This window comes from Diorhabda sublineata, chromosome X (assembly GCF_026230105.1).
Source record: "Diorhabda sublineata isolate icDioSubl1.1 chromosome X, icDioSubl1.1, whole genome shotgun sequence".
Classification (NCBI taxonomy): Eukaryota; Metazoa; Arthropoda; class Insecta; order Coleoptera; family Chrysomelidae; genus Diorhabda; species Diorhabda sublineata.
Genome location: NC_079485.1, coordinates 28,367,665 through 28,383,494, shown reverse-complemented (window position 1 = coordinate 28,383,494; position 15,830 = coordinate 28,367,665). Strand labels below are relative to the sequence as shown.

The following is a 15,830-nucleotide window of genomic DNA, read 5'->3' as shown; positions in this document are numbered from 1 at the left end:
TGCTTATTGTAGACAATTGGCATTTTAAGAAAACGATACTAAAATATTTTATGTTAGTTTAGACAAAATTGCATAAAATCCGGCAAAATGTTTGATATTTCTACGAGGATTTTCTAAATAACATGCGAAAAAATCATCATCTACGTATCAAGTACAAAATTATACAGTATGATTTAAAATTCTATATGAGGAAAATAATAATCTATTATTGTGGCCACACAATTTCTTTTAAACGTACATGCATAGTAGTATTGTGGGCCGTTAAGCACATAGGCATTCTGATAGGCCTGTCTTGCCATCAAATGTACATTAATAGGGATTTATAGGGAAAAAATCGGAAAATTTATGTCATTTGGAATAAAAGATTACAAACGACAGGATTTTTTTCATGGAATTTAGAAACATCCTGTGTTTATTCTAAAATCAAGAACAATACAAAATAATTGATGAATATTGTACTTAGTATTAGTTTCAAGTTTAATCGTTTTTGTAGCACATACAGTATAAAAAACATGCTGATAAAAACTAGCAGGTGATAATTAGCGGGTAAATAAATGCCAGAAAAACAACGTTTAGTACAAGATTTTTCTTCAACAAATGTTTTTCTAAGTTGATTGATTGATTGGTAGGCTGTTGGAACTGTTTACTACAACTATACTTACACTCACTTATACCTGGTCCTTCGAGCCGGATTCGAGGCTCGCAAGACCAGACATTGTTATTGTGCTTATATTGGTATCAAGAATATCACCAATGGTTCTTGAAATTTCAACTTGTTTGACATTTATTTAAAAAAAAATTAACTTCGAAGCTCTAGTAGAATATCTAACAAATTTGTTACAATTTAAAATTGTTCTTGATTTTTTTCTCAAATATCTAAAATTTTCGTTTAATCTCTCTAAACCACGGTTGTATGGAAAAACATCAGTCAAATATGAAGTTATTTTAAGATCTCTAATCTAATCGTTCTATGTTAAAATAAAATAACAAAATACAGGGTGATTTTCAACAATAGATAAGATTATAACACGTGGAGAAAATTTAGTAGACTTTTTAAATATTTTAGAAAGTATAATCATTCAATAAGTGCGATTTAGATAAATTATCATTTGTATAAATAGTGATTTTAATAAAATCGACGTTATTTGTGACATATCTGACAGGTACGCACACGCACAAGGCGCTATTACCAAAGTGCTTCGCTTTTATTAAAGTAACTGTCGTCTTTTGATAAAGAAAGTCATTTGCCTTATTAAAATCAGCTTTATGGTTATTCTTTTCTATAATCGATATTATTTTTTTAAAAAAATCGTGTCCAATAACCCTATATTTAACTAGCATAACTAAAGACAAAATTTCAGGTTAGAAATCGCCATTGATCCGATATATCTCTACTAGTTTATTAATTATAGTTGAATTTATAGACTCAAAGCAGTCCCTTACTAAAAATCAATTCTTTGCGGTTTTTTGATTATTTCATCATTAAAAAAGTTGTAAAAGTATTTCATTCTCTTAATAATAGTAATTTTGAGTCCCTATTCCAGATGAGCTTCCTTGAAAGATCAATATACACAAAAAAAAATAGAAAAAAGCTAGATATTCAGAACGTCAAATGGAATTTCATAAATTTTACTCACGTTTATAAGTTGGAGTATTAATCATGGCGATTATTTATTTTTTGTATGCAGAACAATAGGTGGCTCTGTGGTAGCTGGTAGTAGTCCTGTCGCTCACAACATTTCACACTGTTATATTGATCTCTCCGACAAGATTAAAGAAACACTATGTGGTAGATACTAAACAATACGAGGAGGCATATTAGAGCATGCGACGACAGTAGCAGGGGCCTACTTTGAGGTTCTTGAGTCCCAAGTTTGTTATGTGTACTGTATTATTCTTTTGCATAGTAAAAGCCTCATTATCCTGTATACTAGTGATTCCCAATGTGGTCTAAGTGAACCGCCGGTGGACTCGACAGGGATCTACGTAACTTCGTTATGGTTTGACGAGTTGTGAAAATATGGCAGAAGTGTATCAGCAGGGGGTCTATTGAAACCAGTAGTATTTTGAAAATTTTTGGAAACTTTTGCTGCATACTACAGTAATAAATAAGTGTATTAAAATATTTATTCTCCACACATGTAGTTGAAACTTCGTCTTTTCGTCTGTATATCTCACATTTTTTAATCCGACTGGTGTCTTCAAGAGAAATATAGATTGAAAGGATATTTCTCAACCATCGTATATATTTTTTTATATTTGAACGTGAAAATATAATCAATTATGTCAAGTGTTACGAAACGACCAGAAGACATTTAACAAAAACTTTAGTAGTGAACACTCTGTTCGTACCACCACTCACAATTACACTGTCTGCCGCGCGTTTCGATAACCAAGTTATCGTCTTCAGAGAGTGTTTACTGTTTACCTTCAGTTTCTGAAGACGATAACTTTGTTATCGAAACGTGCGGCAGACAGTTTAATTGTGAGTGGTGGTGTAAACAGTGTGTTCAGTATGAATATTACCAACGGTTCCAGAAATTCCAACTTAATAAAAACTTGAGTACATTTCATTATACAATGAATGGCTAAAGTATGTAATAAAATGATTATTACGGAAATTATGGAATTTTCGATTTCTACTTGGAAATAACCATATTCTAATTCAGATACATATCAATTTATATTATAAAAAAGCAGCCATGCTTACCACCGGTAACGTAATGGATATTCTGAAAATCGTCCTGTAATTTTCGCAAAATCTTTTCCAAAATCAATTTATTCTATAATTTATAACTTTTCACTTTAGCCCAGATTAAAATTTTATCTCCATTCTGATTATACTTTCAAAAATATTCTTACGGTCTAATGTATATGTAATTCCAGAGGTTTTGGGAATGAAGAAATGCATACTAATCTCCTTGTTTGAAAAAATGTTTCTTTATTCCAAAAATAGTGAATTAAAATAAATATTTCCAACAGATATTCATTACACCATAAGCACCTAGCACCAACAACATCTTCCACATAGTAGCGAAACTATTGTATTCTATTTTCTACACTCTTCTAGGTTATAACCAAATGAATTTTTATTTTAAACCATACAGGTGGCTTCTATTTTATCATAGATCGTGTTATATAGCATGTAATAAGAAAAAGAATGCCAAGCATGCATGAGTTTACCCCAAATTTTAGATTATATTGAATTTCTTCAAAGATTTCGTACTAATCTTCAGTGTATTGTATATATACCACCTGTTCAAGTATCCTAAGAATTTATTACTAAATGTTATACTGCATTCTTTTCGAAGATCAAAGCAGTTATGTAATAACAGACAAAAATGAAATTTTGATTCAATATATTCTTTTCTTCACTTTGCTTCCTTGTTTGATTGAGAGTAAGATACTAAAATACAAACTCTTACTCTGATTAAAAAGTTTATTTCAGACAAAATAATTAATTACGAGGTATGTTCAAAAAGTAAGATCCGTTTGATTATAGAAAAAAACGTGACGGCACCCTGGCTATTAAAAATAAAAATGATTGCACATTCGAATGATTCCCTTCAATATACTCCCCTCCCCTCGCCACACACCTTTCCATACGTTTTTTCCATTGATCGAAGCACTGCTGGAAGTCTTATTTGGTGAGGGCCTTTAGGAGCTCTGCCGTTTTTTGCTTTACCGCTTCCATCGATTCAAATCGGGTCCCTTTGAAAGCAGATCTTTTTCTAACCTTTCAAGGAAATCTGAGCAGACGCAAGTGCTTTTGGACAGGAGTCAGATTTTTTGGCACAAACTTCGCACAGAATTTTATCATGCGTAAAATTTTTCTAACCGTTTCTTTATCGGCGTTTACAGCCTCGGCAATCATCCGGATGCTCATTCGATGATCTGCATGCACAATTTGGTTGATTTTGGTCACTGTTTACGAAATTGAAACAGTCACAGGGCGACACGGGCACTGGTCATCTTCAGTGCTCTCTCGGCCCTCACTAAAGCGCTTACACCACTCGCGCACGAGGTAAAGAATTGTTCCCATAGACCTCTTGCAACAATTTATAGCACCCAGTCGGAGTTTTTTCCAATTTAACGAGATTGATAGGTTGATCCTGAGAAAAAAACACGTTCGTTTCAAACCGCTACTGCACAAATGGCGACGGAAACGTGTTTTGGGACGTGCATAGACAAGATATCAAGATACCCAACGCACCACTCGTTTTTTACCCCACCTGTCTAGGGCGCCTTCTAGGCGTGCAGTCTCGTTATTTAATAGCCAGACCTCGTATGACAGCACACTGATCAAATTTCTGTTAGTATAGTTATTTCAACATCTTAAATAAAACAATCTGGATCTAAATGTCCTTGAAAAAAGGTATTTCTAGTTTAAAATAAGTACAATTAAGAAAATGAAAAAGTTAATGTAAAATTAAGTGACAGAATACTTATAGTTGTTGAAGACTATTATTAATTGGTATTTAACATCCCTATATATTCTTCATTTCATATTTGTTATTTTTATGTTCAATCAATATTGGGGTTGTGTCGTTTTTTCCTTTCAACGCGTCGTTTCTTCCTTTCAACCAATGACAAAATTATTGTCATAATATGATAATGAGGGCATACCCAATAGTTTCGTATGATGGCTGTTGTTGCTTGATGGCCATAGCAGTCACAATTCACTTGAATATGCAAAAGAAAATGGTATTATTTTATCTTGCTTTTCCGCGAGTTCCGCGTATAAGGTGTGATGTGGAAGATTTGTGACCTATTACCAGGTAACTGGTAAATTTTCAAAGGCATATCTCAAATCGGCAATTCCGTCAAATGCTATTAATGCTTCTCGAATAATTGGCGTTTGCTCGTTGAGCACAAATATTTTTGAGGAGTTGATGTTTGCTTCTTCACTCAAAATTGAGAGTGAGATTGAGAGAAAATACGGTTTTATGGAGAACAAATATTGAAGAAGACAATACAAGATGTAAATTTATTGAAAGTTGTTCAAAATTGTCTCCATTTCCTAAAAATAAGGCACTATCCACATAACTGGAAGCAAATAAAAAAAATTTGACAAGGTGAAAGGGAAGGAATCTAAAAAAATTGAGGAAAGAAAACGTTTATTAAGAAAAGCTAAGGGGAAACTATAAATCCTAAAAGAAAAAGAAGGTAATTCGTCAAAAGAAGACCGTACACTTTTGGGATGATGATATTCTAACGCAGATTTCTTTACTGACTGACTGACGTTATCCAATGAATCGTCCAAAATAATTTTCACTCTAATATCAAAGCTGTTCCAATTGAGGTCTCGCAGAATGTGGTGGAGTGAGACCCAGAAGTAAAAACTATTGTGAACTTTATCTATGAATTTCGTTAATTGATACGTTCTTAAAGAATATATTGTTTTATGGAGCAATATGAAACCCATTCAATACTTTTTATATGGAAATATAATTGATGCCTTAAGAATCTAAGTTATATGCTACCGAATTATTAATATTGCTGAGATGTGCCCTCTTGTGACTATATGTTCCTATGATTTAGATGAAATGGATTTATGACTTCGATTTTCCTCATTGGTCTAAAATATCTCTCGTTTCTTAAAAAATCAAGCTGACTGAATGAGCTAAAGAAAACGAATTTTGAAAATATCCACCAAGAATTGGAATATTTGGAGGTTGTCGTCTATGTGTTCAACCATGTGGTAATATGTTCTGCGAGCTCATCATCATCATGTTAACCATGGCAAGGCAAGATTTTAGCTGCAGAAAGAGATGGAAGTCACTAATAGTGAAGTACGGGTACGGAGGATGATCAAACACGTTCTTGCCAAATTCCTGTAGTGCTACGTTCTCATTGTGAAGTCGGGTATGGGAAAAACAACACCTTTTGACAGTAATACTTGATAATACTTGTTTTTACTGCAACGCAATTTCTTATTGGTCTCGCAGTTAACACGTCCATAGTTTGTCTGATCTCATTGTAAAAAATCAATGAGCAAAATGCTCTCTAACGTTTTTCATTAACAACTTCATGAATTAGTGATAAAAAAATTTGCGGCAATTTCATAGCAACAGCACTAGTTGTAAACATGCGGTTTTGCTCAAAATTCTCTGTATTGGGTGAACCTGTTCATCAGTAACTAAAGATGGGCGTTTGTATCGACCTTCATCTTGCAGCCTTTTTTCATTGGACTCATTGGACTACGAAAAAAAATTTTTATAATAAACAACAATATCGTGTAATGAAGTTTCTCCATCTCTGGCGGTCGAAACTGCTGTTAGTTCAAATATTCCTTACTCGTTAAGTCGTGATTTCGTTGCGACACGCCACGATGTCCGGCAGTGACGTGACATCTATATCTGAATATTGAAATTAATTTGGTAAAAAAGATCCGAGAATGGATTGATTCTCTTAGAACATGAGGATAATATAAGGTTATTACTGTCCATACTAGAGAAAACCAATGAATTGTATAAATCCGGGAGCCAAGAAGGATATTATAAAATACTAATCAAAACCTTGTCCTTGTTTTCAAGGTCAAATTAACATGGGAATTCGCGTACTTGTATATATAAGTATGTATAATAGATTTGAAGTCTGGTATACACTGCGACCCAAAGAATTTATTGTGTGTATTGTTCTTGTTGCGATACTGGAGAACCCAGTGTTTATAGTTGATCCATTGATCCTCTCGTTTTAAAAGGTCTAGAATGTTGGATGACTTTGATTTCCAGAAATCTTCGCCTTCAATTTCAAGCGCTCTCAGATGTAGGGCTCTGGAGTTCACACTTCGAGAGAATGTGGATAGAGGTTTCGTCCTCTGTGCAACGAAATCTGCACGTCGCATCATCTGCTAGGTCTAGCGTCTTCCGGTATTTGTTGAGGCTACAGTGCCCCGATAGAACTCCTGTTAATATTTTTAATTGTTTTAATAAGTTTCCCAGAAGAATCTTTGCCTGTCTCAGCTCCTGTAGGTTGATCTATTAATAATTCGTCATAATAATATGCGGAAATTTTGTGGACATTTTCTACACTACTCTCAGTATATCAATGCGCGCTCATCAGTGAGAAATGAATCACGCGCCTCGACTCGTATTTGGGCAGTCGAAACGCGTCCGTCGACGACTGGACGTAGCGTCTCCGAGACGAGCCGCGTCAACTTCCATTAAAAAGCATTGTACAAATACTCGACGGCGGGCCGCGACCGCTGGACGTCGGAACAATAGAACAAAGTTAGTTTTCAGTAAAAAACAATCAAAACATTAGGTTTGTTCCAACGTGGTAGTCGGAACCGTAACAAGGATGGTTTTTTGATGTGTTGGAACGAACCTGTTATAAAATTTAATATCTTTATATAAAATTCATAATTAAATTATATTTTGGTTTAAATAGAATTTTAATTCCTTGATTATTTTTTGTTTTAATTTTTTGATTATTCCGTTTAATAATAGGGCGTATTTGAAGAAAAGAATGTTTGAACAAATCATTTTATATGCTGTTATTTTTTATCATTTTTAATTAAAACAGGATAAATTACGATACAGATAAGATGTAAATTCAAAGTTAAAAGAATACAGTGATGCAATTTGTAAAAAATCTTAGGTATGAAATATAAAATAGATATTTTGTACATATTCTTCTGTAAATAAGCTGCAACTATCTGTTGTTATCAGTTTTAGAGTAAAAAGTTATATAGTTGAAAAAACGTAGATTGAAATATAAAATTTTGAATGTGCATATTGTTATGAAAACAGTAGACATTGTAATTTGTAGATAACTAATGGGTGTCGCAATCAATTTCTCCAAAATTTGTTAACGAAATTGAAAACACTGCACATCTTATCAGGCGTCTTCTTTTGAAATATGTATTAATCTATTAAATAATCCATCTATTTTGGTGCCTTTAGTTTGAAATGCAATTTTATTGCCCTCTGGTTCTGAAAAAAATTTTCGGAGATATTATTTCATATTAAGCAAGATTTAAACTTTCAGAGCAGCATTTAAGTATAAGCTTGCTTTGTGTTTACAAAATTTCATCATTGGCACTGATAAGTGATATTTATTTATCTGAAAAATATCTTGCTCATAATCCGGAAGCGGACAATATTAGAAGCCCTGTAATCGCGGAATTACTTTACTCGGTATGCATGTGTTCATTAATAGTTTAGGTTTTGTTTGTGGAAAAACTCCTAGTGAGCTGAATTTTTTATACCTCTTTATTATAGCGTGTTAGATTTGAAAAATCGACATTAATATCGTGCCGAAAGGCTACGAAAATCAGTTTTTCACAAATATCTCACGATCTATTGCTTGTAGGTCAATAGAGGTCATTATAAAAATTGTTTGACCGGAATTATCTACAAAAATGTTACAATTTTGCTGTAAAATTACCCGTTTTCGGAATAGAGCGTTGAGAAAGACTATATGACAATGCATTCCTTTCCTTGCCTCTTTCGAGGTAGGCAGGTTTTTTTGAAAGGGTTCCCCCGTAGGCATAATCCACGACATTTTTATTTAAGAGTACATAATTTGTTATTTGAATAATACAACATATAAATAAATCGATATCTATTTTATTGATAATTAATGTAGACAAAACGTCCTATATTTAAATCTCGATATCTTCATCATTTTCGTCATTGGTTGACTTTGCGTTTAAGCGTGACTGGCCACGACAATATCCACAAACTGTTGAACATCTTAATCTTGCATCCACATTTGCCGCAACAATCTTATGTACAATTACAAAAGATTTTCCTCGGTATATCATCGGGTGCTGGTGGTAAGAAAGTTGTTATTGTTTGCAGTATATCCCAACCCCATTATTCTGGATCAATTTCTCTTCCTAACTAGGTGTATATTTGATAATAAACCCCATTAATATGCTGTTGATCTGTTCAGGGAAAATGCTTTTTGTCGTATACGCGAATCGGGTGCACGCATTTAGCGATGGACTTGATAATTAGAAAAGATTACGCACAAAACGACAGACACCAAACGTGTTCTATTCGAGTTGCTATGGAGGGAGATGGCTTTATATGCACCAATTACAAGGAAGTATCCTTGTAGGCTACGCAGTGGGCATCCATATAAAACAAACCCATTTGATATTCGAAACTTCCTAGATAGCATCGCTCTAAACTCATTTATTCTGTTTTCTTCCATTTACTTCAACGGGTTTGATTTTCATGGATGTGGACATCGATATACCTCCATCGCGATCCACTTGTTCTATTGGTACCTTGAAGTTTATCTGGAAAACGCTCCTGTAGAGACGCAATTTCCTATCATTTAAACTTCTATTGAACCCAGTTAGTCTGCTTTGAGAAAAACACGTAATCGAAGGCGACCTAAACTCCATCTACCTTCAGGAAAACCTTATATGAATCAATCAGTCAATATCGGCTCAGTTAAGGGAAGTTTTATTTTAGGGATGACTATTTTCCTCTGCAGAGCGGGTTTTGAGATTATAATCGAATCGTCTATCTGGTGTGAAATTAGGATTTAAATGTAAAAAAGAAGTAGCTTGCTGAAATTAAGCGTAGGCAGAAGCATTGGCTGTATTATCCCCTATTGGGAGTCGTCGAGGAAGGCTAGGAAAGTTTCGAGAAGTTGTTGGTATACCGTTACCAACAGCTTAAGAGGGGGATAGGAAAGTTTCCTTATGGTTCAAGAGGAAAGCGGATGTCTATTAGTCGAGGAAGTGAATAGGTTGTTCTATATAAAAGAAATATTGGAATTGCAGGTCGTTTAGAAGGATCGTAATGGGATTTATGTCTATATTATTCATATTTCTATGTTGTTCATATTTCATAATGAAAGGATTACATGCAGAACGGCAGAGAAAAACCTTTGCAGTCTATTAGGAACTAAAAAAAGGATTGTAGCTCTTGGAACTATGATTTCATGATTATTTTATGCAAAGGAGAAAATATCGTTAGAGGATTGATTCAGTATTAGAAATATGGTACGAGATAAAAAAAAACATTTATTTAGAAATAGAATAATTAGATTTACTGTTAATTTTGATTGCTGTGAATCTCTTTTATCTGTACGCTTACGTAAAATAAATAAATAAAAAATAATAAAATAAATAAAATAAATAAATTTTTTAACAAGATTCGTGATGGTTGTAAAATATTTCCACTTTTTTTAAATTGACACTCGCGTAAAAATATTCCAGTTGCGTGATTATAGGGCTGCCAATAATGTCGGTTCCACATGTTATTAACAATGAAAATATTTCTTTCGAAATAGACAAACGTTTCAAAAGAGGCCATAATTAATTTCGTTAAAAATTTAAAATGAGAAAATATGTAATAAAACACCCAGTATATGAAGTATAATAATAATAATAATGATAATAATAATGTTTATATTGAATAATTGGATTCATTTGGTTAAATTTAATATGAATGTATGGAGTAGCATGTTATATGGTTCGATTGAGTGCACACAGAGAACCGGTGTTGGAGCTAGAAGAAAGTATAGCACTGTTTAGTATTGAATGTGCTATCAGCTCGTCACATCCTGGGAATGTCCTATTTTTAATTCTCTTTGTTTTGGTGTTTCTTGTTAATTTCAGATCCGAGTAGTTAATGCTTTCCGACAGGGCCTAGATGCTCGATATGGAGAACACAGCAATACTTCCTTAGCTGAGGTACTTCGCAAACAGACGACTCTATCTAAGAGGTTGTCTCAAACTTCTTCCATTGAATACGCCGATAACATCCCCGACGAATTGACGATACCAGAAATAGACGTGGAGCGATTATCGTCCCACAGCCACACGGAAACAGCCGTTTAGCTCCCCATCCCCGTCCTATTGCTCCTTCATTTACTATTAATACTGTTAATATTACAGCAGTGCGTTCTATGCGATGGCAGCAGCGGTCCTGCTCTACTGCTGGTTTTCCTCTCGCCTTCCCCAAACCTAATCCTCGAAATTCCTATTGATTTTATCCATATATCCGCCACAGTCGCAATTCGATTTATTAGAAGATACAGAAACTTTAATCTGTGTGGTTATTATAATAAGACCGTGGTAAAGTACCTACTTATAAACGTTACGTAGAGCAGCCTCGGGTAGAGATTAAATATGTAGGTAATGTAGTCAATGCGATATTAGTACTACTTACTGTTGTTAACGCTCGGGATCGCAGCTGTCACTAAATCTCCGATATTTGTTGATATACTTGTTGATCGGTGGTTTATACTTCGTTTATTATATTTATCGTTTTTTGTTATACGCTTGGAACTATTGGATATAAAAATATATATATAAATATTATATTGATAACCAGGATAAGCAGGATACGACGCGCTGTCGATATGGACTACAAGATTAGCAATAAATGAGTGTTCCACAGTTCACTCATAGATTAAATTTAGGTGCCTATATTTGTGAGACCTTTCATTCCAGAAAAGTCTCACTACTGACGAGAATACGCGAACGTTCAATGCAATTGGGCAGTAGCGAGCATTCCCTTTCGCCTTCTTTATCTCTGGTAACCATTGGGTATATTCGCTTGTTCTCGTCTCGACCTATACATATAAACATATTATATGAAATTATTATATGTGACCTGCCGTCCCCCCAGCCGCTTCCTTCCATCGGGGACGACGGCTCGCCTAATTTTTAACACTAGATCCAAAATCAGATGTTATTTGCCAAATATTTGAGGAGGAACGGTATGCGAGAAGTTTATTTTCATTTATAATTTATTATTAAATTAAATTTATATATCAGGACAAATACTGCTTCTCCTCATCTACATCATGTTATTACCTAGGTCTAATATAAAATAAAACCGTAGATAGATGAAAGTTAGGGCAACACAAAAAAATTGTACATCATGTGTTTTCATTTAAAACATTTCATCCTCTTTTTTTTAACACGAAATATGTTTATAGCTAGCTTAAGTGATAACAATTTGACCATTTTGACGTTATCTCTCGACGATTGGATTGAAATTTGTTATTTATATATTAAAAAATATATTTATATGCATGTCGAGGGCCAGAGTGAGGATGAATCGTTTTAAACTTATACATAGCATGTTGTACCAATACATAGAATGATGTATTATAATAATATTGTAGAAATAATGTGGTAATACATTACCAAATCACAAACATTGTAACGAACTTGTATTTGTATTATCACATTAGGTGCTAAGTGCTAGTGCTGCACTGTGCATTTGTTTTGTACTTACCTACGTATTTCATCTTAAAAGCTGTAAAATACTATTAATATTATTAAATAGTATATAATAAGCTGTGATAATGGCGTGCCAGACCAACAGGTTGCGTCCAAATCTTCATGGTTGCGGCGATGGTACTTAGGAACCCCAAACACATCATTTATTTTCGGGGTCATTCCATATTCAGTCAACTTTCAATTCCTAATCCAATATATAATTCAATAAATACTATGGTGGTGCCACAAGTATCCGACTCAACAAAGATATCATAATCTCCTATACAATTTGTTGAATAAGCTCTACTGCCTTTTTTGTCATAAGAACTGTATTGCTTCTCAAAATAGCCGACATCACTTGGAAAGTCTTTTACCACTGAGCCATTTTAACCGTTGCCAATTTATGAACTGGTGTAGTGTCTAGATGAAACAGCACTTTCTCCTGATACAAATGTGGTCATTTTGCTTGATTTCTTTGCTAATCTGTTACCGTTGATAATTTTTCCTCTTCAATAAAATCATGGAAAATAATTCTACACACAATTAGATAGCATGTAGATGAAACGATATTCGCCCTATCTGGAACTAGTTCTGACTGATTGTTCTATTTTTGGTTAGGTGTGAATTAATGGGCCCCTGTCGGTAGTTATGGAACACCACAAAAAATATGCTTTATTTATTTAGCTAAACACTAGATTGAAATAACTGTTTCTCGTGTCATTTTTTTATAATATGCGATGTCCTTGTTTGAAATTACATCCTATATCAGGCACGTTCACTCAACAATCTTCCAATGCCGATTTTCTACACCATTTCTGGTTCGGTCACATTTGATCGTACCAGCTCGTATAGTTTTATTTGTACTCAGCTACCCAATATTTCACTGTTGTAAACGAAGGAGCAGAGTCCCCTCTAATAGAAATCAGTTAAATTGTTATAAGCTTGGGTCAATACCTTTCAAATAAAAATTTGTTCCACATAACGATGACCAATAATCAATAACTGAAAAAATATAACAAACGAAGTTGTGTCTTGAAATATATAGATTGTATATTTTCTAATCCAGTGTTGTACCGGTTCTCAAGGTCACTCCGGGTACTTACGGAACCACAAATGATAAATCTGTAAAATGTAAAAGTTGAATACCATTTTTTCATTAAGTTATTTGCTGACAAAGAGGGGGTCAATATATGCGTCTAGAGTTTGTTTGTACAGTTTTATTAAAATGTTATTTATCACTTATATCGTTTGAAATTTTGTCAGAGTATTGGTTAAGGTAATGGATCTCTATTTTGAAATCATTCCTATTTGTGTCGTCTGTAATTCTAGTAATTTTTCCATTTAACATTTTTTTTTTCATTCACTATAAGACGCAGTATTGACAGGATGCTTATTTCCTTTTCTTTCGATATTTAATGTAACCTCTGTATTTTTATTGATCGATTATTGGTGGCATCGTTAGTAACTCCATCTATTTATACATATGTTTAAAGGTGAATGTTCTGGTGGTATTGCTAGCGCGTCCAAATCTGTCTTCTGATTTTTACGCGAGGTAATGTTAAGCAGTATTTTTGTATGTGTCTTGGAAGTGGCCTGTTTTTCTGGCCCATTCACGCACACATTTTTACCCACTACTCCGTATCGGATTTTCGAATTGACGGAACTTGTCATCAAAGAAAAATACTTGGAAATAAGTAACTGAATTGTTCTAAATTCAAACGAAAATGCGTTAAATGATAGTGAGGTTCTGGTGTATTCTTCTTAAAATAAGGATAGTCTTCATAAAAACTAGTTGACACAAAAACAAAAGCAAGAGACTGTTTTTGCGCAACTATATATCTTTTAGATCGATAGAAATCGTTTCTTGCGGTCCTTAAATTAATATAGCTTCGATTGCACTTTCTTTGGTACATGTGATAAACATAGTGTTGATTTCATCAGTGTTCAGTTCTCATTAATAAATTAGAATTTCTGTGTGTCTAATTCTAGAAGTAAATAATCTAGAAGTCAACAAAAATTTCCTTAATTTTAGAAAAATTTGTCTGTAAAAACGCTAGAGATAGTTGTCTTTTAAATCTTACATTGTTACAATCTACCTCATTTCGACTTGAACTATTTGTCGAAAATGAAAAATGTATATAGCAGTTATAAGCATTTTGAAATGTTTCAAACTATATTGAAAATATCTATATTTCACGCATCACAGTTTGTTGCACTCATTTAGAACAATTCTAGTAGTAAAATATAAAATAATCTACGTTGCGAAAAGCACACATTCGCATTAGATTGAATATAACATAGATTCTTATGATGACAACCCGTTCCCGCAAAACATTCGGTCTGCTATAGTGACCACTCAATATCGACTGTGGTCGCCGAAGTATATGTGTTAACACCACTGCACCCAAGTCCAAATAATTTTCAATTTACTCCGTAAATGATTTATTTTTATTTATTATTCACTTCCTCAACTTGATATCTTTCTATATACATGATATTTATTTCAACGAATTCGTTCAATATAATTTATTCACTATTACAATATTAGTTATTGTTTATAATTTTTTCGAAATCCAGAAAATTCGTTTGGACAGTTTGTTGTGAAACACATCTGCTTCAAAAAATTCTACTAATTGTACAATTCATCTATTTATCTGTGGTTCATCTTACCCTACATATTTTCATTTCAAGTGTAGTTAATGAACGTTCTATTTTATTTTCCAACTTGGTGGACTTACCATTTTTTCATAATGGGGTGTTATTAAACAAATATATATAAAACTGTATATATATAGTATATACATATATATATATATATATATATATATATATATATATATATATATATAATGTATAAAGAGAACTTTAGTGTCGATTTGAAGTGGCATTTGGTCGGTACTACGTCACAATTTAAAATTAAGTAAAAACAGAAAAACTCCTATTTACTTATGCCAAACTTATGACATGGCATTTCAGTTTAATGTTGTTATTTGTAATGGTACAATATTATATCGTTAATTTGTTATAGTTGTTATTTTATATAATAAAGAGAGTCGCCTTTCACGCTCTAGTGTTATTGGCCCACCAGCGGGAGGGTGGAATGGAATATGGTTGATCCGTGACCATTCTAATCTAACTTTTATTGTATGTCTGATGTGCTTTTATTTATATAATAAAGGTATTTTGAGCTTTAAATTTTAAGAGAGGTGAATAACATACCATTGTTAAGGTGTTTTTGTTCCATTCTGTCATTTATTTTTGTGAAAGGCTTTTTTTATCACATTTTTAGTTACCAAATATTTTTCGATTTCATGTAAATGTTACCTACTTCTTTAACTTTGTAATATAATTTAAGAAAATTATAAATGCTACGAATATTTTCATATTAAACATGAATTTTAAAATATAATCACGCATATATAATTAATTTGTGTTTTATTTACCATTCCTTTATCTTAAAAATACAAAAATAAACTATAGTCTATTTTTATGAATGATAGAGTATTAAAATAATAGAGCGTTCTTAATATATAGGTGTATCACTCCGTTTAGTAGACAGTTAAAATATTTTTCCACCTATTATTCTACTATGAAATAATATTTTTATATAAATATAATGAATACATCGTGT

The 15,830-nt window shown here is 33.0% G+C and overlaps 1 protein-coding gene across 5 annotated transcripts in view; it reads left to right on the top strand.

Moving 5' to 3' along the window:
- Positions 1-15,617, top strand: part of LOC130451280 (plasma membrane calcium-transporting ATPase 2) — a 161,460-nt gene extending 145,843 nt beyond the window's left edge. For all 5 annotated transcript variants that reach the window (XM_056790211.1, XM_056790213.1, XM_056790209.1 and 2 more), the window contains one exon: positions 10,586-15,617. In XM_056790211.1, coding sequence (XP_056646189.1) covers positions 10,586-10,807 — 222 coding nt within the window. In that variant the 3' untranslated portion in view covers positions 10,808-15,617. The remainder of the gene's footprint in view (positions 1-10,585) is intronic.
- The last annotated feature ends 213 nt before the right edge of the window (positions 15,618-15,830 follow it).